Source organism: Lissotriton vulgaris, chromosome 10 (assembly GCF_964263255.1).
Source record: "Lissotriton vulgaris chromosome 10, aLisVul1.2, whole genome shotgun sequence".
Classification (NCBI taxonomy): Eukaryota; Metazoa; Chordata; class Amphibia; order Caudata; family Salamandridae; genus Lissotriton; species Lissotriton vulgaris.
This window is the reverse complement of record NC_141698.1, coordinates 94,220,250-94,246,166: the sequence shown is the minus strand read 5'-3', so window position 1 is coordinate 94,246,166 and position 25,917 is coordinate 94,220,250. Positions and strand designations below refer to the sequence as shown.

Genomic DNA, 25,917 nt, shown 5'->3' with positions numbered 1-25,917 from the left:
CGGCCATCTTAGGTCAGGCAGCTATTTGTGACGCGATTTCAGGCGCCATAAAAGGGACGCGAAGGGAGAGTGCCGGTAATTTCTAACCTGCACGCATCTCTCACCCTCCTGAGGCGGAAGCCGGGAGGTCTCTAGTATTATTAAAATTTTATTTGTTTTTACGAACCGAAACGGTGGAAAATTGTACTTTTGTGCACCTGACTGTATTAGGTGCTTGCGACCCCCCTGTTGACCCCCCTTGCGCCAAAACAGTAATTGTACCCCTGCTTTCCGAATCGGACCTGCTCTCGGCCGAGTATCGACGCCGAGAGCAGAGTACCGGTTTTGGCGGCCATCTTAGGTCAGGCAGCTATTTGTGACGCGATTTCAGGCGCCATAAAAACGGGCAGAGATGACTCCGCGCAGCGGACGCGATCAGCGGGAGCGCCGGATCTGCGCCGGAGTCGTGCCAGAGTCCTGCCCGTCTGCGCTCGTCCGCGCACGACCGGGCATAGGGCATAGGGACTCTGGTACTCGCACCAGCTACACCTCTGGGGATCTCCTAGTACTGCAATCTGGCAGCTATGCACTTTCCCCTGCTATATACGCCACTCTGGAGGAACTTAACATCTTGTACAGACCCAGTGGTAAGATTCCTCACCCTTCACCCCCCCTTAAGCTAGCTACCCTTAATACCAGGTCAATGCAGAAACATCATCTAGAAATTTATACTCTTTTACAGGACGAGACCATTGATTTCCTGACACTCACTGAAACCTGGCTGAGCGATGCCTCTTCCCCGGATATCATCGCCGCCCTTCCTAGTGGATATGATATGATCTGGCACAACCGACCAGAGGGGGCACGAGGAGGGGGTGTAGCAACGATTTTTAAAAAGCAGTTCTCGGTAACCAAAATCCTATCGGAGACCATAAGTACCGTCGACATTCTAGGGATAAAAATCACCATGAATAATTCCTGTCTTACCATCTTAACAGTGTATTGCCCACCCCAAAGCACCTCAAAATTCAACGACCTTTTCCTTCCTATACTATCAGATTTATGCACACGCTATAAAAACATCCTGGTCACTGGTGATTTCAATATCCACTGGGATAAATGCGATCAAGACCCGCTAGCCCAGAAACTACAGACTACTATGACCGCCTTTGGATTAGTACAACTTGTGGAAGCTCCTACCCACAAAAAAGGCCACATTCTCGACCTTGTCTGGTCCTCTATGCCAAAGGTGACCATTGCAAGTATTACACCCTGTATTTGGTCGGATCACCATTTAATACTGTACGACGTTCCGCTAAACAATATCCAGGCTAAACTCCCTTTAAAAACCAAAAAAGTACGCCAATGGAAAAAAGTAAACTCTGACACCTTGGCCAAAACTCTGCCCAAATACAAACAGACTTCCATAGTCTTTCAAGGTGGTTCTGACCTTGACTCAATATATGATGCAATTACGACTACTCTTAAGAAATCAATCGATGAGTTAGCCCCCGAAAAGGTACAAAGAGTAAAAGGTGTTGAGAAAGGAGCCCCTTGGTTCACCCCAAATCTACGTGAACAAAAAAGAAAACTCCGTTGCCTCGAAAGATGCTGGAGGAAATCCAAAAAGGACACTGATAGGGAACTATATAGAATGTCGCTTCAAACATACAAAAAGCTTATCGTCTTAGCTAAAAAGGACTATTATGAGACACGTATAAACAATGCCACAAACATTCAGAGAGAAACCTTTCAAATCTTGAAAGAGTTAAGTGTGAAGGAGGAAAAGAATGACATCTCGATCAACTGTGATACCTTTCAGGGATATTTCCTCGAAAAAGTTGCGATTATCTTGTCTGATATTAAGAAGGATAATCCAGTTCCACACATCGAACAATTGCCCCCTCTAAATCCTCCAAATCTTATCTTTACAAGCTTCCCTGAAATTGACCCTACCACCTTGACACAACTGGTGGCATCCATTAAGTCAGGCTCACCTGCTGACCCGTGTCCACCCGACATTCTCCGATTAGCAATCCCGATCCTAGAAGACCAGATCTTACACCTTCTAAACACCTCACTCGCTACTGGCGCATTACCTACCTCCTTTAAAGAGGCACGCGTCAGACCCCTGTTAAAAAAGCCCGGGGCAGATCCATCCAGCCTGAAGAACTACAGACCTATTTCTCAGTTGCCATTTCTGTCAAAAGTGTTGGAACAGCACGTGCTAAAATCCCTGTCATCCCTCCTGGAATCTCACCATCTTCTCCAGGAGCGGCAGGCCGGCTTTCGGGCCCACCATAGTACAGAATTGGTAATGTTGTCTGTACTGGATGAGCTCAGATGCATGGCTGACAGCAAAAATCCAAGCGCCCTGATATTATTAGACCTTTCAGTGGCGTTTGATACTGTCAGCCATGCATTGCTCCTGGGCAGACTGACTCGGCTCGGGATAGGAGAGCGAGCCCTCGAATGGCTAACAGCCTTCCTATCTGGGAGGACGCAGAGAATTCAGGTTGCAGATCAGGTCTCCGGGGAGGGTGTTTTATCTTGCGGAGTCCCGCAGGGCTCCGCGCTCTCTCCACTCCTATTCAATCTGTACCTGCAGCCATTGATAGAGTCCCTGGCAAATATGAACTGTAAAGTTTTTAATTATGCCGACGATACTCAGCTGTTGCTGAGTATCGACAATACATCATCAGCTCAGTCCACGGCCCAAGACATACTGCGATTTACAGTGAACTGGATGTCGTCCAATTTACTGAAAATCAACCCAGACAAAACAGAGGTCCTTGTAGTTTCAACCTTGACCTCTCCCTGGAACGATCTGTTTTGGCCACAAGAACTCGGACCCACCCCAAGACCGTGTACTAGTGTTAAGAGCCTCGGCATGAAGATTGATCAGGAACTCTCGATGGCTAACCAAGTGTCTGCTGTAGTTGGTTCCTGTACCAACCTAATCAGGAAATTGCGGAAGCTCGTTCCCTTACTCTCATTGAATATGCTACGAACTATTGTCTCGGCTACAATAGTGTCGAGAATTGACTATGGCAATGCGCTATATCTTGGCCTCCCAAAAAACCTATCCAATCGTCTTCAGGTTACTCTGAATGACGCAGCACGCCTGATATTTGGTGTGCCAAGGCGGACTCATGCCTCCCCCTTGCTCTACAGGCTTCATTGGCTGCCTGTCGTGCAAAGAGTTGAGTTTAAGAGCTTGTGCATCTGTCACAAAGCAATCCATGGACAGGCGCCAGCCTACATAAAAGAGAGACTTGAACTATACAAACCCAAGCGCGCCCTACGATCCTCCGGTTCCTTTCTGCTGTCCTGCCCACGTTTTAAGCTGGCAACTAAAGGAGGCAGAGCTTTTTCAGTTCAGGCTCCGATAATCTGGAATAAGCTACCGGAGGTGCTTCGTAGAGAGCCCAACCTTCTCCACTTCAGGAAGTCTTTGAAGACTCTACTCTTCAAAGATGCATTTACTTCCTAGTTTCTGGCATTCCAGAATCTCTCTATAGTCATCGTGCTTCTTGTTGCTGCACTTGGTTAGTAGCGCTTTGAGACCTGTCGGTGAGCTGGCGCGATATAAAACCCAGTACAAATACAAATACAAATACAAATACTTAACTGTAGTCTGGGGTCTGAACATTTGCATGTGTTTCTCTACGGGAAGCATTTCACCCTTGTCGCAGATTATCATTTCTTACTCACCATTTTTGGAAATCCAAAAGCCATGATTCCCTCTCGCATCGTGATATGGGTATTGCGTCTGCAGGAGTATGATTACACTATTGTGCATAAACCGGGGAAGGATCAGAATCACGCTGACTACTTTTCACAGGTGCCGCTCCGGCGTCTTAGTACAATGTCCAAAGCGGCTGAGGCATATATCAATTTCATAGTAATGTCAAGGGCACCTGCATACTCTTTCTATTGAACAGATTCTGGCAGCTACTAATAATGACAGACATGCTTAAGCTCAAAGAAATCATTTCAAGGCAATCATGGAAACAACATTAACCTTTTACAGATGATGATCAGTACCAGAAGTTTAAAAATTTTAGTAAAGAACTTTGTTACACATTATGGTGTCATTCTAAGAGGGGCAGGAATAGTTATCCCTGAAAGCCTGAGCCAACAAGTTATTGAACTAGCACACAAAAGACATTGTGGTATTGCCACAACTAAAACCGCCCTCGGGGATAGAGTGTGGTTCCTGCTCATTGATTAACGATTTGAAAGGGAGCTGAAAGTGAGTCCTCTGTGCAACTGTCTTCCAAAACTACTTGGCACCCGCTGAACATGTCCAATCTTAGTAAGCAAGCCTGGGAGACGATTGCAGCTGACTTCTTCTGACCCCTAAATAATGGACATCTTTTCATCGTAGTTGTCGCCAAGTACTCAAGTTTTCCTCTAGTGGGAGACTTATCGACCACACTTGGCAGAGTTATCGAGAGGCTCTCAGACATTTTCACAATTTTCAAATCTTACAACGGTCCACCCTTCAATAACAGAGAGTTCAAAGACTTTCTTATTAGCATGAACATCAAACACCAGAAAAGTACACCTTTCTGGCCACAGGCAAATAGAGTTGTTGAACGTTTCTGAGTACTTTGAAATGGGTGGTTCAGTGTGCTGCGCTGGAATGCATCTGTCTCCTGTCAGCATTACACTCAGCCCTTTGTGTTTACCATTCCACAGCAGGAGAAAGTTCTGCAACCTTGCTGTTTGGGAGGGTTCTTGGAATGAAGCTACCAAAGAGGACTACAAGTTTATAGACCCTGATGAGATTTGTGTCTGACACCTCTCGCAAATGCAAAATGAAGGCCTGTGCCAATAAGTACTGATGCGCTTGAGGCACGATTTTGGAGAAAGGAGACCTAGGTCTTGTCAAGCGAAAGCAGTCGCGCAAGGCTGAAGCTCCAGTTGCCGAACCACAATGGATTCTGACTAGCAATGGACATATGGTAACTCCCCCACGACCTGAAAAATCCATAACCTGAGACTCATCACACTTGAAGCCTTTGCCTCAATGTTCGTCAGCTCCAGACCTCAGGAGTGAGGCAGGTCCACCTGAGTGCCTGGGTCAAGCATCCAACTCTTCTCCCAGAGCTCAGTGTGTGGCATGGTTTGTTACATGGTCCTGGGCTGGCGAGCACACTACAGTCCTCACTCTCTCAACCCCAGGCATACTGTATAATTCGGAAAATATTTATATCAGCCGCTCTGTTTAACCCAGCAACCAGACTACCCAACAGTTATTTGTCATATTCTAATTTTTGATTGGTTTTCAGAATGGGTTGCATTCGATTGTGTATTCTTTGCTAAGTGACATTAAATCTCCTTGATTGACTTTTAGTGTTCTAATTAATATTGAGGAAATTAAATTTAGATGAAAATTTAGGTATGGCCCCTCCACCCCCAATGTACATGTATGTAATAGAGTCAAAATCCATTTCTTTTGGTTATAGTCATTACCTTAAAAAACGCACAAAACTAATATGTTTTGGGAAAATATACATAGGATAACAAAAATAAAACCTTTTTAAAGTCATCAATATCAAAATACTTCTAGAACTAATTACAAGCACAGCTTAATCAGTAACTTATGATTTCATTTTAACAGCTTTAATAAAAAAAAATGAGCCACAGTGAAACGTATAGAGTAGATAACATTTAGGGTTATACATGGGCTGTACTACTGTTCGTAAACATATCCTTTTTCAAAGTGGTTCTAAATATATTGTGTGTAGAGTGTTAAAAATCACCGAAAAGCATAAAATATATTTAAGTTTGGTGTAAACAAGGACACAAATTAACCACCAAATCAAAAATTCTGAACTTTGGGTAAAGACCACATATGCTGCCTAATACATACTCTGAACCTTGTTAAGAAATTGGGCTCCTATATTTTTTACAGCTCCTTGATACTTATTTAACTGCCTAACTTTTAACAGTACTAGAAGTTCTCATTGTGAGTTTAACTAACACTGTATCCTCCCAGTGTGATCACTTAGGAAGTAAAAAAATTATATGTGGTCAACCCAGAGCTGGTCTGCAAAGACAACATTCCAGGGAGTCTCCTACAGTTCCGGTCGACACCGCTCAAGGCAAAAACTCTTTAAAGTATTTTAGCCAAAGACACTTTTATAAGGGGCTCCCAGGTCTTTCAGTCTAAAACTAACCCAAACCTGAATCGAAATTTGCCTAGCTTACGTAACGGTAAGTTTCAATTCTATTAAGGACACGGAGGCGAGGATTATGCTATATCTTCCTTCGCTTTATTAACATAAAGAAACCACAGCAGCTCAGGAAAAGATATAATAAGAACACAAGATGCTTTAAACATAAAGCATTGACGTAATGTTCAACAAAAATCAACAACAACTCCCAAGAGTCTCTTTGCTTATAATAATAGTCCATAGTCCTTTGTCTCTGTCCATCGTCCCTATATAACCGGACTTCCCATCATCTTCCTCCTCTTTCTTCGCGCAGATCACGCTTAAGCCTCATTGGTCCTGTTTAGCACCGTCGTTGCCTGCCAAAAAAGGAACAGTATCAGCGAGGTGGCCCAGGAAATGCGACAACAAGGCGAGGAGCATGCAGAGAACAACACAGTACTGACAATGTAAAGGAAAACGCTTTACTTACTGCCATACGGGTGGGTAGAGACGCCACCGTAGTCCGGGTGGGATAATCCTCGCCTCCGTGTCCTTAATAGAATTGAAACTTACCGTTACGTAAGCTAGGCAAATTTCGATTCTATGTCAGGACCGGAGGCTTCAGATTATGCTAGTTTAAAGCTTACTTACCACCAACTGAGCTAAATCTACCACCGGCTTAAAATAAAACCTCTTGAAGGTGGAATCCGAGGACCAGTCCGCAGCTCGCATAAGGTCCTCCAGACGAGCACCCACCGAGAACGCCTTAGAGGCCATGGCTCCCCTGGCGGAGTGTGCTCCAAAGAGAGAAGTATTGATGCCCGCTTCCTACATGACCCAACGCACCCACCGAGCAATAGTGGGGGAGGAGACAGCTTTGTGTGGCTTCCGCAGGGCAATCAACAACTGACGCTCGCCCGGAGGGCGCAGATCCAAGGTCAGGTCCTCATAAGCTTTGAGGCATTGCACGACACACAACTTAGGAGTGTCAGTAAAGGCTGGATAAGAAATGGAACGCGACGACGTCTTAGTGCGTCGGCCCACCGTAAAAGTAACCCCATCCGGGGAAAAAATGCGTGCCGAAACATCCAGCGCGCGCACGTCCGAGACGCGCCTACAAGAGACCAGACATAACAACATGGCTAACTTCGCCGACAGCTCTTTAAGAGACAAATAGGAATTGGCCGGCCACGACAGGAACAAATTCAGAACCAAATTGACGTCCCAAAGGACGGAGTACCTGGGTTCTGGCGGCAGCGCGAGGCGAACAGCTCGCAGAAGCCGGCACACAAGAGGATGTTCCCCTACCGGATGGCCATCGATGTTATCATGGCCAGCAGAAATCGCCGATCGAATAGCATTGATCGTCCTATACGCTAGACCCTTGTCGACCAAATGCACTAGGAAATTCAGCACGGGAACGAGGCCTGCGACCACGGGATCCAGATCCCTTCGTAAACACCAACGCATCCACTTAAGCCAAGCGGATCTGTAACGCTTCGTCGTACTATCGGCCCATGCTTTGGAGAGCAAGTGCTCAGCCGTCCCCGAAAGGCCCGGGAGCGTCCAGCGTCTCCTGAGAGCCTCCACGCCACGAGGCGGAGAGTGTTCTGCATGACGAGAGGGTGAGGTTCCAGATCCGGGCTCGTCAGGAGCAGAGGAAACAGGGGGAGTAGGATTGGAAAATCCCAGGAAAGTTCCAGAAGAACCGGAAACAATACTTGAGACCTCCACAGCGGTGTAACCAACACCAGGTCCGCACCCTGGCGGCGTATTTGAGCCGCCGTTCGCATGATCATGGAGAACGGGGGAAACGCAAACGGTTGTTCCCGACTCCAATCCTGCAAGAACGCGTCCGTGGCCTCCGCCAGAGGGTCCGGCCTCCAGCTGTAGAACCGCGGCAGCTGGTGGTCGAGACGGGACGCGAAGAGGTCCACCGAGAAGGGGCCCCAAAGGGAATGTAGCCACCGGAAGACTCCCGGATCCAGTTTCCACTGGCTGGCATCCCTGAGATGTCGAGAGTGCCAATCCGCCACTTGATTGGACTGGCCTGGCAGATACTCTGCCGTCACCGCAATGTGACGAGACCGGCAATAATCCCAGAAGTCCTTCGCTAAATCCGCCAAAGCGCGGGACCGAGGACCTCCCAGGTGGTTCACATATCGGGCCGCCGAAATATTGTCCATCCGTAGCAGGACACAAGCCTTGACCGAATCCTTGGTCCAACAGCGAACCGCGAAGGAGCCCGCAAGGAGCTCCAAACAATTGATATGCAATTGTTGTTCTTCTGACGACCAGGCGCCGCCGGTGGAAAAATCACCGCACCGGGCGCCCCAGCCCGACCTGCTGGCGTCGGACTCTATGATCAAGTCCGGAGCCGACCCGAAGATCGCTCGCCCATTCCATGCCTCCATGTGAGACAGCCACCATGACATCTCCTCCTTCACTTCGTCTGTGAGGGGAACCCACTGGTCGTAACACATCCCACGGCGCAAATGCTGCGCCTTCAGGCGCTGAAGAGCCCTGTAGTGCAGCGGGCCTGGGAAAATCGCCTGGATGGAGGACGATAGAAGACCCACCACCTTGGCGACATGGCGCAGTGACGTACGATCCCTCGCGATCGTCTGCCAAAGCAGGTGTCGTATCTTTGCGACCTTCCGACCCGGTAGGCTCAAGACCGCCTGTACCGAGTCCACCACGAAACCTAAAAAGGTGATCTGCTGAGTGGGAACCAAGACCGACTTGGAGCCGTTGACGACGAACCCCAGTCTCTGAAGCAGGCCGACAGCTTGACGCAGCTGTCCTGCCAGCACCTCTGGGCACTGTCCCATGAGGAGGATGTCGTCTAGGTATACTATCATACGGACCCCCTGGCTTCTGAGAAACTCCACCACCGGGTGAAGGACCTTCGTGAAGCACCACGGGGCCGAAGAAAGACCGAACGGCAGGGCGGTGAATTCGAACACCTTGCCGTCCCACAGGAATTGTAGGAAACGACGATGAGGGGGGTGGATGGGAACGACCAAGTAGGCATCCTTGAGATCCAGTCGCACCATCCAATCCCGAGGGAGGCGCACGTCCCGAAGGAGGTGGATCCCCTCCATCTTGAAGTGACGGTAGACCAACCACCCATTGAATTCCTTGAGATTGATCACAGGCCTCTTGCCCCCATCCGTCTTGTCTACCAAGAAGACGTTGCTGAGGAACCCATGAGGGTGGCGCGTTGATAGACGGATGGCTCCCTTGCGCAGCAAGTCTGAGACCTCCCCGTCTATCAATCGCGCGTCGGATTCTGAGAAAACCATCGGGCGCGGGGGCCTCACCTGAGTTGGTTGGTCGTGAAACTCTATATGGAAACCTCTCACAGTTTGCAAAACCCAAGCATCGGCAGTGAGCAATTCCCACTCCCCGTAAAAGCTTGCCAGCCGCCCCCCAATCGGAACTTGATCCAAGCAAAGTACACTCACCGGGGGCATTTCCTTGTCCACGGTTGTTGGTCTGCTGACCACGGCCGATCGCGCGGCCCCTCCAGAAAAACGCTGGTGGAACACCCTCTTGATGCTGGACTGGGCCTTGTCCAGCGACGTGAACGTGTTCACGAACTTTCCAAGCTCGCGGATGAAAGGCTCACCGAAAAGGCCACCCTGGGCCACGGCACCTGCCTCCGACGAGGCCAGGTCCCCCAGCTTCGGGTCCAGCTTGATAAGGAGCGACCGCCGCCGCTCCGTGGACAGGGCACAGTTGGCGTTGCCCAAGAATACGATCACCCTCTGGGCCCAGTTGGAGAGCACCTCCGGTGAAATGGCGGTGCCATTCGCTCGAGCCTCCTCCGCCATATCGAGGATCTTCGTGGCGGGCCCGACCGCGTCCAACAGCTTGTCCTGGCAGGCCCGCCAGGACCGGTCGATCCCCTTCCTGGGGTCCTTCATGAATTTCGCCAGGAAGGTGGCCATCTTGGGGTCCAATTCTGGTGTCATGGCCACTTTCCCCACCAAAGTAGGCCGAGGGCATTCCCCGCGCAGGCAACCCCTCGCCTCCTTCTCCAGGGGCTTGCGCAACCTGCCCGCGACAAACTTCGCCACCATCTCCCCCGGGGCCCAGGCCGCGGATCGGGGGTGGACGATCTCGTCCGGGTCCAGCATGCCCGACTCATCTCGGGGCATCTCCTTCCCTGAAGGCGCCGGGAGCCAAGAACGGGTCGACTCCCCGTCGTCATCCGTGTCCGGAGAGTCGTAGATCGGGGAGGCGGGCGCCGTCAACAGGCCGCCCGAAGTGCCAGGCTCCACCAAGGGCGTCGGAGGCACCGCCGTCGCCTTGGCCAGGAAGGCGTCACGAAGACGCTCGAAAGCGCCCTTATCCACGCCTTGGGCCTCCGATGAAGGCCCTTCACCTCGGGGTCTCTTCGGAGCGGGCGGCAGCCCGCCGGACGTCCCCGGGAGTTCGGGGGACGGCGGCACCTGCGCCGCTGCCAGCTTCGCACACTCCTCCACGATGCGGGCTGAAAGGCGGTCCTCCATGGGCCCTACCACCTCCGTCACACAACGATAGATGGAGTTGTCCACCGCTTGGTAAAACTCATCATCCTGCAGATAGGGGCAGGCCTCCTCCTCGTACTCCCCTTCCATCTCGGAACCAAGGGGCAAATGCGGGGCACCCAAGAGGGCGGCAACCGAGAAAGTTCTCGAATGTGGGCAGGCCCAGCGGCTGCGATCACGTTTTGGGCCAGCTGACGTGGCAGGTGGGCTGCACCAACCCCCAAGCGCGCAGACCCTCCTCGCCGGGACCGGGTCTACGTACCCCTCAAGCGCGCTAGGCCACACACTGTTAAAGAGGTGCACAGATCTCGCCCGAAGGCGATTCACGCGGTCAAAACCGCTATACAGACCCCAGAGGGCGTCAAAATTGTGAAAGTACAGACCCGGATCACCAGGTGTCAGAGGGGTACGCGAGGGTCGGCCCCTGCGCAAGCAGACCCCACGGCGCGGCTCCTCGTACTGCGGAGGCGCGCCGGAGGGTCGGCGAGGCGACAGGCCGCCCCCTTGCGGTCTATGTGCACACCGCACACAAGTGGGAATAAAGTCGCGTAGGAACGACAGAACGTTCCCGCAACCAGGGACTCTGAAAGGGAATAAACCATGCAAGGAGTCCCCAAAGACCGCAAGACAATCAATCACAAGAAAAGAAGACAAAATAGAAAAGCACTTATCTGGCTGCGGGAGCAGCGAAGAAAGAGGAGGAAGATGATGGGAAGTCCGGTTATATAGGGACGATGGACAGAGACAAAGGACTATGGACTATTATTATAAGCAAAGAGACTCTTGGGAGTTGTTGTTGATTTTTGTTGAACATTACGTCAATGCTTTATGTTTAAAGCATCTTGTGTTCTTATTATATCTTTTCCTGAGCTGCTGTGGTTTCTTTATGTTAATAAAGCGAAGGAAGATATAGCATAATCTGAAGCCTCCGGTCCTGACATAGAATCCATAGCTAGAGAGGTGCAAGCTTGATTGAATCTCGCAGGCAACTCTGCCCAAATTCTTCATGGCATTTAAAGTTTTCAGAACTTTATAATAAACAGAGTAAACCCCTATAGGATCATTTTTTCTCCAGGTGGAAGGTTGAAGTGTTAGAAAATCTCAGTATTTATTCCCCATGTGTTAATGTAGATTGTACATTTATAAAAAGACAACAAAACTCTCAAAGGTCTATTGCCTAGAGAAGTTGGGAAATTAAAAACCCTGTCCTGTCAGAACGAACCTTAGTTCTAAACTTCATTAGTTGGTTCCACCCTCCAGCTTTATCAAGTGACTAGAAAACATTGCAAAACCTAAACTTTGTAAAAACTGCAATTTTGGATTTACTAGTCTTTGAGCCTGTGGTGACAACAAGCTATAGAAAATTTGTATCCAGATCATGATCCCTTATTGAACCTACATTGTTGTTAATGAGGTTTTTAAGCTCCTTTGCCTTCCTCATCGTCATCCATATTGAACAGTATACATTACATTGGTGGTGATAGCACCAGTATAGCTAAAATTAGATCACACGCTCCGTGGCATCATTTGACGGATTTACACGAAACGAACAAAAAAAAGTGTATGCACTTTTGCTCTTTCACTGAAAGTTTTGAGCTGCCCACGACAATACAAGCATTTCAATGCAGTCGGTCTCGCCTTCATGAAAGTTAGAGCTATTGGTGTTGTAGATTATATTGTGATTTTTACTATGAGTTTAGAGGACTAAGAATGAGGAATTACGACTGGGAAGAGAGACCTAGCTGCTGCACTGCCTAGAGGACTTAGAAATTAACACTGGGACCAAAGAAGCAGTTGTAGCAGAGTCTAGAGGACTAAGAATGAGGAATTACCACTCACCAGAGACACAGCTGCAGCACTGTCTAGAGGGCTTAGAATCAGGTATTAGAGGCGTGATCAGAGTAGCAGCACTGTCTGGAAAACTTATAATTAGGAATTACCTCTGCCTTTTTTTTATCCTCCACCATGCCCACAGGTTAACATTTAAATATAGTCTTTTGTAAAGTAGTCTCAATCAATGGAGTACCAGAATAATTTCGTCATAGTCTGATTTCTGTTAATCACCTGAGAGTAGACAGAATAGTCATTTCCATTACGGCCCATGCAGTAATGCATGGGAGTAGATATTTATGACCATCAATGCACATTCATGAAATCCTGTTTGCTGCAGACTATTCAGACAATGATCTTTAGCTGTTCCTCCAATTTCCCAGTTAGCAGATGTGAAACCCCTTTGGTCTTTCTGCAGTTATTCAGTTTGTAGACCGGAACAGTCTCCTTAGTTGAATGGAAATATAAGGCTCCATGTTTGAAAGTGTGATCTTAACTGGTGATTTGTTAAACCATTCTCTTTAGATTTGCATAAGCCCGATTTTCCTTCCAATAACCTTTGTCAAGTCCCAAGCAGCTTTGGGTATCCGATCTTAGCCCGTTGCTACATCCTCCTTTCATAAATTACCCTCCTGGTGTAACTTAAAGATAGCAATTCATAACAATTCAGTTAATTAGATTGGAGGTATATGAAGATTCACGTTGTGAATAACAATAGTGTTAATATTTCATGAATTCACACAGATCCAGTATCTTTGTGTTCTTCTGTTATGTTCAGAATAGCTCTTCATACAATTTTGTTGGATAACGGTTCACTGGATTGCTAATTATCTTGCTTGGCACAAGAAGACTATTCATGTACCTTCTATTTGTTTACTTAAACGTCATTAAATCTCAGTTACTCGCTTGCATCTCCAATTTCTTGGCCCTCGCTTTTTTATTGAAGATAATATGGCTAAATTAAGGTTTACACCATAAATTTTAACTCCCTACCTCTTCCATGCATCGTGGCTGCAACTTTCTACTCCGAGTTAATTCTCCATTCTTAGTGCCCAGATATTGGAGTAGTATCACTGTCCCTAGCATGTACTGATGAGCAGGGTTCGGTATTCACTAAATGCTTTATTCCACCGAATTTTGAGGGTTTTGTTTGCTTTGAAATTAGGGATAACATCCTTTATACTCTTCCAATTCCACGGATTTTACCACTTTTTAAGTTTTCACCCATAAAGTTTTTGACAGTGAATTTTGGCAAAGCGTGCAAGGTCAAAAACTTTAGGTGCACAATATATTCAGAGAAACTATGAATCCTGAGTTGAAATTGTGTTGGGTTCTGAATGAGACTTTTACTGACTTTTACTGTCTGTTTTATTGCCTCATTGAGTTCCGCCTGGCTGACAGCCACTAAATCAAGTTCTGCCACCATTACTTGCTTGTCACAATGACCGTTTTGGGCAATACCTTTTAATGTCTCCTAATTGCACAAAGTACTGATGCAGACTGCCCATGTAGACCTCTGGTGCAGGCTGTCCATGCAACCCTTCTGTAAACTCTACACCGATGTAAGACTGTAGGGGATAGACTCCCATGAAAAGAGCGTCTTTGGCCCTCCGTTAGGAGAAATCTTTTTTTTATCCTTGATCACCGTTGCTCCTTCTCCTCCCTTGTCTACAACATTATCCTTGCTCGTCCATTCACTCTTCATTCCATTTCACTCTCTGCCATCTTTCTTGTCAAGCCATCTTCTGTTCTTCCTCGCTTTTAATGCCTTCAGCAGCTTTTTTTCTCCTTTGTTTTTTTTCTCACTTCTGGTCTTCCATCTCCTTCCATTTGTGCAACCTATGAATTCCATGCAACTGTGTACACATGGAAATGTACATGGTTTATATTTCTGAGTACATTAATTGAATGCAAATAAATAGTTGTGTGTTACGTTTTCTTTTCCCATTGCGGTGTAAATTCAAGTTTTCAGACCATAGAGTCTGAATGTGTACTCGTATGACAAGGAGTTTACAAACCTAAGCCCAGCATACTGCACAAATAACTTTGTGAATCGAAGACTGAATGGTCATTTGACAAAACGTGTGGTCATTAGAGTGACAAACTAAGGCACTTGTCTTGCAAACCCTCTTTGCTACTTTTTGCTTAGTCAGCGCTTCTTACGCTTTACTGTCTGGTAGATAAATAGCATGATCTGTGGATGCACACAGAAGATAAAACTTTATCTGAGGTTTGGCATGCTCATCATAGGGCTTAAGTTTATATACATTATGTTCATGTAATACTTCTTCATGTGTGATATTACTGTTGACGTCACTTCTGTCTTCTGAATTCCTATGCTGTCCCCTTTCAAAGAGTTGCTCCTGCATTGTTTGAACCCATTTTCTGGCTGGTGAATGCATCATCTTCTATGTTTCTACCTTCCCCTTCCTTTCTGTAGACTTGCTTACTCTTTTATAATGTGTTAGTAGCAGTTCTTAGTTTTCTCTTAGGCATCTCCATTCCTCCTCGTCCTTTTTGCCACCACTCTCCACTTCCTGTCTCTTGATCTCACTCTTGCACGTTCTTTTTTCATGACTCTTTTCTTACTTAGTCACTAGTTTCCTATCTAATATTTCATTCTTCCTCCTTTTCCTAACTTTTACCTCAGTTTATTCTAGTTCAAAGTCTTATGATGAAAAATAAGTCAAGGTCCCAAACAATGAGTACCAGTGCCCTCGTGTGCACAAATTAACCTTTGATTAGTACGTGCTCCAGAGTCAAAGGTGATGCAAAAATGTGGCAGCATCTGGTGATGGATTTATTTTTGATTGCATCAACCCTTTGTTCTGAATCATTTGTATTGGAAGTCCTTGCTTTAGTTTTACCAAGCTGCAATACAATATATTAATGAGCCTCAATGACATTTACCATGTGTTGTGATAACTCTATTAACTTCTCTTTATTTGCCATAGTCTCTTCACATTGCCCTTTATAACTGCTGTACATGCAAACTCCTTATATCTTGGTATTTGTTGCTGGTTAAATTCAGTGGACGGTAAAGGCATTTCATTCACTTGAAGTCCTGAATGGGAGCCGCAGATATAACGAAGCATAGTGCACCTGCTTTTACATTAGACATTAGGTTTTATAGTTATTTAGTAGGCATTCTAGACTCATTTTCTTTCTTTTCCCTCTTATCTTTTCATTTGTGGTCCAGCAAGGGCGAATTCGTTTGTAGGAACAGCACAGTATGTGTCGCCAGAGCTGCTTACTGAGAAATCTGCGTGCAAAAGGTACAGGCGCAAAATTTCTATATTAACTTTTGTGTTTGATTATGTCACTTGGTTGCTGTTGATCGCTTTGCTATCTGTAGAGCCACCTCCCACATGTTCTTTTTTTTTTTTTATTTTTATTACTTTTCTTGCAGTTGAACATTTCACTCATCCTGCAGTTTGATTAATGATTCTTTTATATGCCTTTGATGTTTAAATGTTGTGAACTGTTGACTTGGATTTTCTTCGTTAGTCACAGTGCTACCTTCATTAATCTAAATACATATTAATTTTTCAAATGTATATTAGTATTTGTATATCCTTTTGAAAGTTCAAAAAATCCCATTAAAAACATGCTAACTTATGTGGACTGACCATCCTTTCCCTCCTTGCTCTCTAACATTAAGAGGAATAGACAGATGACTATGTCCCTCCACTATAATACTATTGAGGCCACCCGGTTAGGGTTAGTAGCTCCAATACTCTTCTCTCCAGAACTTCGGAGTTCTTTGTTTTTTCAAGGGGAATGCCTTTTAAAACCAGTCATTTACTGGGTACTTCAAAGACAAGTTGGACTTTGAAGGGATTGCAAACTATGGGTCAGTTTCACATCATCCTGCCATTTATTGGTTGGGCTGTGAGCCAGTTGCCTTTCCAGGAGACTTTCCCTCAAATAAGCCTCACTTATACCACAGATAGCAACTTACTCTGATCGAGCGTGCTCTTTGTTGGAGGGTTTCTACTTTCAAACCATACATTTGCTGTCCACATCAGTCTTACCCCAGCTCAGAGTCACTGAATCATAAAGCTGAGCACATTCAAACCTAGGATCTGATCTCCTTAGGCTTCTACAGACTAAACCTTCATGGCATTGGAAGAGGGGACAGCTGAAACAGTATGCTGAACACAGCAGCCCCTTGTGTGGTTTTTAGGTCGAGCCTAAAGCAATGTGCAAGCGCTGCTTATGAGATGACTTCTTGGAATCACGCAGGACTTTTTCGGAAACTCGTGCATGTACTGCACTGTTTCCAATGAGCACTCGAGCATGTACGGCATTTACCTTGCGGGAGCGAGCATCTGCGCCATTTGTTTCCAATTATCGCACCCGCACATGTTTACATTTGCCTCAATTGCTGTTGCGCTAATTGGAAAAAGATGGCGGTCGCATTCACTTTTGCGGCCGTGCGTTTCTTTTAACTTTGATGCTTCCTGGTTACCTCCTGCTCAGATTTTGTTTTGCTGCATAAGCTTTTAACATTATTGTGACTGACAGCTCATTGTTTGCACTAACCTGCTCCCTGCAAGGCGCTCCTCCCGGCACAGCGCCCCTCCTCGCAGTCTGCAGAGGACTCCTGGACACTTGTGGGGGGCACAGTGATGCCGTCATTCGTGGCTCTTAGTACATGCAGGGATGTTCCTTGGCTCTCTGTACAGTGCCCCTCACTCACCTGCCTGCCTCATTGCGTGCATTGCATTGGGCTGTGTTCCCACTCACTGTCTGAGAAGCGCTTCTCTCTCACTCAACGGAATCACTGTCTGCGCTTTGTCCCCACCCCCTCGCTGCACAGTGCCTCATCCTTCCTCGCCGTCTGCGCAGCGCTTCTCTCTCACTCACTCGCATTATGTTGCACAATGAGGACCCACTCAGTTGTACAACAGAGAGAGGCAGCCGCGTTTGATCCAGTAAATGGGAGTCTACATGCCTATACCGTGGGGTCAGAGGTGGGAGGCAGCCAGCCCAGCATTGCCACCACACGGATTTTCCACTAACAGACAGCAGTGCGGATGGTTTATAATATATCACCTTGTCTCATTCCATAGGATGTCCCAAATCCGTTAAAAAAATATGACCATTAGGAGTGACACTAGTCCTGTTTCATCACTGAGGGAGTGGACTGGCCTGGAGTCACATGAACAGGCTGGTCCCTAGGTCATTAGTGGGCCAAGGCATACGCCTCTGAAATGTCCACAGAGCTGAAGTAAAATTAATGACAAGTTAGGCCTGTGTCTCGATTAACTCCACTGTGTCTGCGACATAGTTTGTCTCGAGGCACGCCTGTGCAGTTGAAAAGCCGAAGTGGCAATGGTAAAGCAGGGCCGGCTCTAAGGCAGTGCGATCAGTGCTACAGCACCAGGCGCTGACTTGGGGTGGGGGCGCCATGTTTATTGTTTTAAAAGCACCAGATGTCACGTTCCTTGTCCCAGCAATTTTCAAGCGTCTTTAAAATTGTCAGGATAACTCTGGTGATTAATGTTCTTCCTATAGAGAGACCAGAGCTTTGTCTGTTAGTGGAAGTTTTGACTCATCGTAGCGAGAGGGTAATTATTCCTGCCCCAAAGAACATTATCATTCAAATCACAAAGTGCATACACTATAAATAGGTCAATGTGTTATAGCTTTTGTCAGAGAGTTTCTTTTGTTACTTGTAGTTTAAAAGTAGTTTAAAAGTTAAAATCCTAATATAGAGCAGTGAGCTAAATGATCTTAGGCGCCGGGAAGGGCTTTAAAATTGGATGTCTAGCTCATGAAAGGACAGTTTTACTCTTGGAGACCTTTAACCTTGACAGCAGGAAGCTTATCTCTGAAACAATAAAAAGGCTGACTCTGACCACTCATTTCGCTCTGTTAGGAGTTACAACTTTCAGGCACTGATCAATCAGAAGGTGCTGTACCTAATGCCATCCTGGTTATATTTAAGGTATCAAAAATGCTTAACACTTTTCTATTATAACTTTCCAACATGCTGCACAGCAGGCACACTGCTTTACACCATGGCTAAAAGACATTGGCAAAGCCAATAGCTCTGACTAAACACTTACAAGGTCCCCAAGGCGAGATCTGTAGGCTATGCCAATGCTTGTTTGAATGGTTAATGCCTAGTCAAAAGTCTATTGTGGATCCCAGAAGCCAGCAAAAAGATGCCAAAAAAAACTTGAACACAGGGGCAGACTACATGTACCTTGGACCCCAAAGCGAACATCATTACCTGGTGCCAATTCCTGGGCCAAAGATTATAATAACTTTGCCATAACACTCTTACACTGTTCTTCAACATAGAAGCAAGTTTTCCATTTGCTTTTCCTCACCTCATTTGAATGTAATGGTGACGCTTAACCTGGAGCAATGGTTTTCCTGATCAACCCTTCTGGTGTGCTGTGCTAAATGCTTGTTCTTCCCTCTTCATTGAAGGTACAACCTTTGATTTCAGTTTACAGTATTGACCTGAAAGAGAAAAAAAAATAGATCTGCATATTGTTTTCAAGAAGTGTTTCAAAGCAAGAAAAAAGACACTTGAGGCAATGCGTTAAGGCAGAGCCTAAAGCAGGGAAGGCCCATTAAAGAAGGTATTCTGAAAGGTATATTTGGAAGTAAAACCATTGAAAGAAATGGAAAATAGTGCCTAAGAAAGATTGAACAGATACTTGAAGGTTTGGGGAGTAGTCTAAAGCATTTGCAACCAGGTAGCTAATCTTTGGAGCTGTTGAACTCTCACTAGTAGAAAATCTCAATCTCTCAAAGCTGCCGTCAATAAAGCTTCGCTAGAAAATTAATTCCAGTCTAGAACAGGGAGGATCATATGAAGCAGAGTGATTCATTTTTTCTTGCCTCTGTATCCTGAATCGTCTCACGAGAAAAACGTCTAAATCCGAGAAAAGCTGCCTCTACTTATTTTGCTAAATCCTCCTTAGCCCCATGTCTTGCTTGATTTCCTGGGGTTGTTACTATCGAGGAGCAGATACTAGTGGAGGAGTAATTGGGTGGTCAAGCATAATTGTGCCCAAATGACAACTGGGTCTTTATCTGTCCTCTCAGTTCCTCTGCTCTAGAGTTGTTAGGGTATTGTGACTTCTATTGAATTTACCTTGATCATAGGCCTGTGGATTCATCATGATGTTCCTTCACATCCCCCGTCTGGTGAGACCAGATCAGGTTTTTGGAAGGGTGGCAAACATTTTGCAGCGGAAATCTTGAGTTGAATGCTAAGCATCATACTGTCATTTAGTGGTTGGGCTCAGAATAACACGTCTACTGAATTGAAGAAAATATTTTGATGTCAACCATAAGGAGTGATGTAGGTGAATTACAGATTACATCAAACGTAATTAAACGTAATGAGCAGTTTCACCTACTGTTAACGCTATCTTAGAAATTTCGTTTTTAGGTCTGGCATTAGCCTAGATGTTTTGATTTTACAAAAATTATATGTATAATATTCTTACTTATAAGCACACCTTCTTCATCCCTTGATATGGTATTGTCCTTTACATTTCCTTCTTCCCACATGCAGCAAGGGGCAGTGAGTTGGCCCATTTCATCCTTGACTTAGCTTTACTGTGAGTGATGGTATTATACTCTTTCACAAGGAGCACATCCACACACAAAGAAGTTCCCTTCGGTTCCAGAGACTACTGTGGCACTTTCTCCTTTTTGAGACAAAAATATTTTTGGGGCATTTTTTTTTTCTTTTAGTTTGCCGATGGTCCAGCAGTTTCCTCAATAATAAAGTTGAGCAAAATCCATAATAAAACAAAAAAAATATAATTTATTAAGCCAAAAAGCTGGCAGCCAACTCCAGGCCTACAAGCTTTGCCCTTGCTTGTGTGCCTTTGCGTTCAGAAGCTGGAATCTCTTCAGCACATGAAAAGGAAGATTGTGTGACTGTTTTCAAATGTGAAAAGAACCGCATCCCTGAGATGCAGCTTCTGTTGATGCTTTTTTAGTATTTGTTTTCCCCATGTTTAACAACTGTTATAGCAAAGTCAGAAATTATTTTCTCTTCTTCAAATCTAAAAACTTGAACTTTGATGCTGAAACTGCTCAGTGCCTATCAACAGAAAACTTTGAAATTACTAAGCGTTTTGATGCTGATAAAGACGCAATTGACATTGGAGGAAACATTATTGCCTCTAGCACAGTCCAAAGAAACAAAGTGACAGGAGACCAAGGATTAAACTTTAACAACTGTACACAACCAGTGCATGAAGACAACACATCTAAGAGACAGAACAACCTTTGTATGTGTATTCCACTGCTGAACAGCAGAGAGTACACAGGATTGGTGTGCATATGACACCGACTTGCCATTTTTATGAATGATGTGATTGGCTACTTTAATGCCCATAATGCCCATATTACAAAAGACAATGTACATGTATGGTGAACTGGTACCTCGGTTAAGTACCCTCGCCATGCTTTAGAGGGAACATGTTTAGACCAGTGCAAAAGTAAGTTCTGAAATCGTTTCTTGCATCTTTTAGGCACCACCTATCATTGACTCCTTGGATTGACAGAAAATACCTTTGATGGTAATGTAATGTGGTGCCTCTAGATGGTGAAGCAAAAAGTTAAATTGTTAAGTGGAGGGGACGGTTAAAGCTGAAGCTATATCAGCTTGATGTATCACCATTTCCACAGCTCTACATCAATGCTTTAGCCTCAATTATGGAAATGCATAGGTATGTTTTTATTCACTGTACTCTGTAAGCTGCTTTGTGGTCACTAGCTGGTTGCATCTGAACTGTGAAACACATCTGAATCCAGGACAAGCAGCACTACCATTATAATAATCTCTTTCACTGGAGGTGCCATAACTTCATTCTGAAGACCTTGATCATGGCAACCAAGATCACTGTGTATCTAGGTGCCTTCCGAAATGCACTGCAGTCGCACTTCCTTTCGTAGTCATAACCCTTATGGTATGGCAAACATGCCACTGGGTACTGCAGCTCTTCACACAGAAGGGTGAGTGGTTGTATCATTGATATCTTTAGTGCATTACACTGGCTCAAAGTGTCCAAGTACACAGTTTTCCGAACCGGCACTTTCTGCAGTGCATTCATTGATTAGGAATATGTGGAAATTATTCTATAAGTTGTTGATAGCATAGCTTGTAAACACTACGAACCAAACACTGTCCTGTTTTTAGGTTGAAACCTACCAGACAGCCCAGCTGCATGGTTTGCTAAAGACGTTTTGGGAACATGGGGAAACATTCCCTGAGAATGCATTCCACCTGTTGCTCACCATTGGGTTTGTGGTTTGTAACCCACGTTTGCTTGCTTTCTATTTGCTGGCTCTATTTGTTATAGGTGGTCCAGCTTAAGTTTGTCCCTTCCGTTGCCCAAGCCCTGTTTACTATATTCTTCAACCAATACTGGATTTCTGTAAACAGGCCTTTAAATGTTCTTATCTTGTCACATTTGCTGTGCATTCAAAGACTGGGGTCCGTGTCAGGCTCCGTCTTCCAGGGTGCTTGATGTTTACTTTTCTTTCTCCGTAGGAAAATGAGTTTCTGTTGCAGTAACACCCACCACTTTTTGCCAGACTACTGATGCACTTTGACTTGATGTGCCCTAGGTCTAAGCCAATCAGATTCTCAGGGCCTGTGTTCTTTCCCCAAAACGAACCCAATTGGCATCTCTAGCCACAGGTCAGCCCCTGGTAAATGGTACCACAGGTACCCATGGCACTGTGGCCAGAGAAGGCCTCTAAGGGCTGCAGCACTTATTGTGACACCCTTAGAGGTCCTGTTCCATTACACTCACACACTGCCTTTGCAGGCTGCAAGTTTTGGTGCAAAATAAAGTGGAGAGTCGACATGGCACACATCTCTGTGTGCCATGCCTACAACACACTGCCCTGGCATACGTCTGTCACACCTCTAGCTGGATACACTATACCAGTGGTGAAGGTACAGGTGCATGAGCCCTGAACCCCTACAGTTTCTAAGCCCATACTTAGACACTGTAAGTGCAGTGCTGCCATTAAGAATATATGGTGCTGGGAGTTAGTCATTACAAACTCCACAGCACCATAATGGCTACACTGAAAACTGAGAAGTTTTGTTTCAAACTTGTCAGCACATTAAACCCACACTGATTCTAGTGTAGGGTTTAATGAAAAATGCACACAGAGGACATTTTTGAGATTCCCCCTGAAAACTAACCAATCACTAGTGTTCAGGCTGAGTGGCTGCTTTCAGCTGCCACCACAAGATATGTTTCTGGGCGCCTGGGTCAAGAGCCTGCTCCTCTCTGGGGCCTGAAACAATGCACATACTGGGACGAGGTGCCATGCCTCCTCCTTCAGGATGGGCAGGGTACACGAAGGGGACGCTTCAAAGGCTTGCCGTATTTGTGAGCTACCCTTGGCCACTTGCTGCTCTCAGTAACTGGTGAACAAAAGCACTGGCAAACATCTGAGTGTTGAGTAAATAATGACACAAACCACAGCTTCATGAATAGGTGTTCAACGTCCATCAAAAACCTGAGAAGTTATATGCCCATACATTAAACTATACCATACCTGCTTCATTGTTGCACCGGATTTCTCTCCTGTGTAGAACAGGGGGTTGGACTTCTCTTGGCCCTGGGTGGGATAATCCTCATCTCTGTGTTCTTATTAGAATTGAAACTTTTTTACCTTAGCTAGATATTTCATACTATATCAGGACAGAAGCGAGGATTTTGCTTGTTTAAAGCTTGCTCACCACCAAAGAGACCATATCCACCGCCGGCTTGAATAAGAACCTCTTAAAAGTGGAGGCTCAATAAGCTGCATTTGTTATGTCCTCCAGCATGACCCCTGAAGAGAAGGCCTTAGACGCCGTAGGCCCTCGGACAGAGTGGGCACCAAAACTTCTGGTATCCATACCTGCTTCTTATATAATCCAGCGAACCCATCTAGCATTGGTCGGGGGGGCTATTGCCCTGTGAATTTTGTTCAATGCAATCAACAACTGTGTTTCACCTGCTGTGCATAGCTTTTCTGTTATTGTCTTGTATGCTTTGAAGCACCTTACCACACATCACTTAGAGACTTCCTGGAAAGCCGGTAAGACACAGACCCCTGCCAGGTTAAACACCCTACCTGTAATATCCAGTGCCCTGACATCTGAGACTTGTCTGCATGATATCAGGCATAGTAAGATCGCCAACTTACCAGAGATCTCTTTCCTGGCGATGTATTTATGGACGTTCAAGAAGGGAGGAGGTTAATTACTACATTCAGGTCCCAGAGTGAGGAATGAGGATCCGGTGGCCTGGAGAGAAGGACACCCTATTGGAGTTTCCATACTAGTGGGTGCTCACCTTCCGGGAGACCTTGGATGGCGGAGTGCGCCACAGAGATTGCTGATCTGAGGGTGTTAACCAGCCTGTATAAAATGCCGTTTTACACCAGGCTCGCCAGGAATTTCAGAATATGAACGACATCTGGCCCACGGGATCTAGGGTCCTCTGCAGGCACCAGCTCGCCCATCTTGACCACACCAACCGGTAGCGTTTGACTCTTCAGTCAACCCATGCCTAGGAGAGGAGTACTTGAGCATGGCCCAAAAGCCCTAGGATCTGCGATGGTTTCCTGGAATCTGCCAAACCATAAGACAAAGTGTGCCCTCCTTTACCAGGTGATGCATCCCCCCTTATTGGTTAATTAATCAGTATTTGTTAAGCGTGGCTACTCACCTGCTAGGGTCTCAAGGCGCCGGGGGCAGGCTCCACTGTGCGTTGAGGTTCAGTTGAAGAGCCAGGTCTTGAGATCCTTCCTAAAATGGGTTAGTGACTGGGATAGCCTGAGGTGGAGAGGCAGGGTGTTCCAGGTCTTGGCGGCAAAGTAGGAGAAGGATCTTCCTCAGGTCCTGGTCTTGCAGATCCAGGAGACAGTAGTGAAGGCCAATTCGACAGAGCGGAGGTGTCTGGTGGATATGTGGAATGAGAAGCAGTGGTTCAGGTATGCTACTCCAGCGTTGTGTCGGGCTTTGTAGGCGTGTGTGAGGCTCTTGAACGTGATTCTTTTGTTGATTTTGAGCCACTGGATTTCTATCAGGTGTTCAGAGATGTGGGTGCAGTGGGGGATGCTGAGGACCAGTCTGGCTGCAGCATTTTAAACGTTCTGTAGTTTCCTGAGGATTTTCTGGGTGTTGCCTTCATAGAGTGCATTGCCGTAGTCTAGTTTACTGCTGAGTTTGTGGGTGACAGTCTTTCTGGCCTCAGTGGAGATCCATCTGAAGGTCTTTCAGAGCAGACGCAGAATGTGGAAGCATGATGATGATAGGTGTAATAGGTGGATGCTTGACCCCCCCGGTGTCCATCCGTCAGAAGGACACCTCATCCGCCCCTCGGGCCACTGGCTCAGTCCCCACTCTGCGGGTGTTGAATCTGAATGCCAGATCGGTGGTTAAACATCATCAAGCCATCTATGACCTCATTGAGGATGAGTCCCCGGACGTTTTTGCCATTACTGAAACCTGGCTTCAGGATGCGGACGCGGCTATCATCAACTTAGCCTGTCCCCCTGAGTACTCTATGTACACATTGAATCGACCTACGAGAGGTGGTGGCATAGCCCTCATAGTCAGGTCCTGTTTTAACTGTAAGTGGAGTGGCCTTAACATCGCTGGCTGCGAAAGCGCCTCCTTTAAGATCTTAGAAAAGGGGGTGGTGATGAACAGAGTGTCTGAATTAAGCAGACCACTCTTACCCAGTCCAAAGATCAGGGCTTGATCCATCACCGTTATTTATCTCACTGCCCCATCCCAGCTCAGAACCTGGCTATATGCAAATCAGTCTGTCCCTGGCCCAGTGCATCATGGGAACAGGGCAGACTAAACTACCAAGCCAATTCTTCACCAGAAAGGAGACAAGCTACCGGGGACCGGTTTCTGGCATTTCAGCCGTCTTCGGCCCGGCTTGCTTGAATCCTGATGGAGCAGTGAGAAAGGGACTCATGTCTGAGTATGCCCTGCCACACCTATAGTGGCCAAAAACGATTCAGAAAAGACCACTCTTACCCAGTCCAAAGATCAGGGCTTGATCCATCACCGTTATTTATCTCACTGCCCCAACGGTGATGGATCAAGCCCTGATCTTTGGACTGGGTAGGAGTGTTCTGCTTAAATCAGATACTCTGTCCATCACCACCCCCTTTTCTGAATCGTTTTGCCCACCATAAGCGTGGAAGGGTATACTCAGATGTGAGTCCCTTGCTCACTGCACCATCAGGATTCAAGCAAGCCGGGCCGAAGACGGCTGAAATGCCAGAAACCGGTCCCCGGAAGCTTGTTTCCTTCCCAGTATAAGAATTGGCTTGGTAGTTTGGTCTGCCCTGTTCCCATGATGCACTGGGCCAGGGACAGACTAATTTGCATGTAGCCA

General features: G+C 46.3%; 1 protein-coding gene across 1 annotated transcript in view; it reads left to right on the top strand.

The window, feature by feature from the left end:
- The window catches only part of PDPK1 (3-phosphoinositide dependent protein kinase 1), a 288,661-nt gene that overhangs the window by 142,828 nt on the left and 119,916 nt on the right, over window positions 1-25,917 (top strand). Inside the window, exon 8 of the mRNA XM_086940588.1 lies at window positions 15,708-15,783. Within this exon, the coding sequence (XP_086796714.1) occupies window positions 15,708-15,783 (76 nt within the window). The remainder of the gene's footprint in view (window positions 1-15,707; window positions 15,784-25,917) is intronic.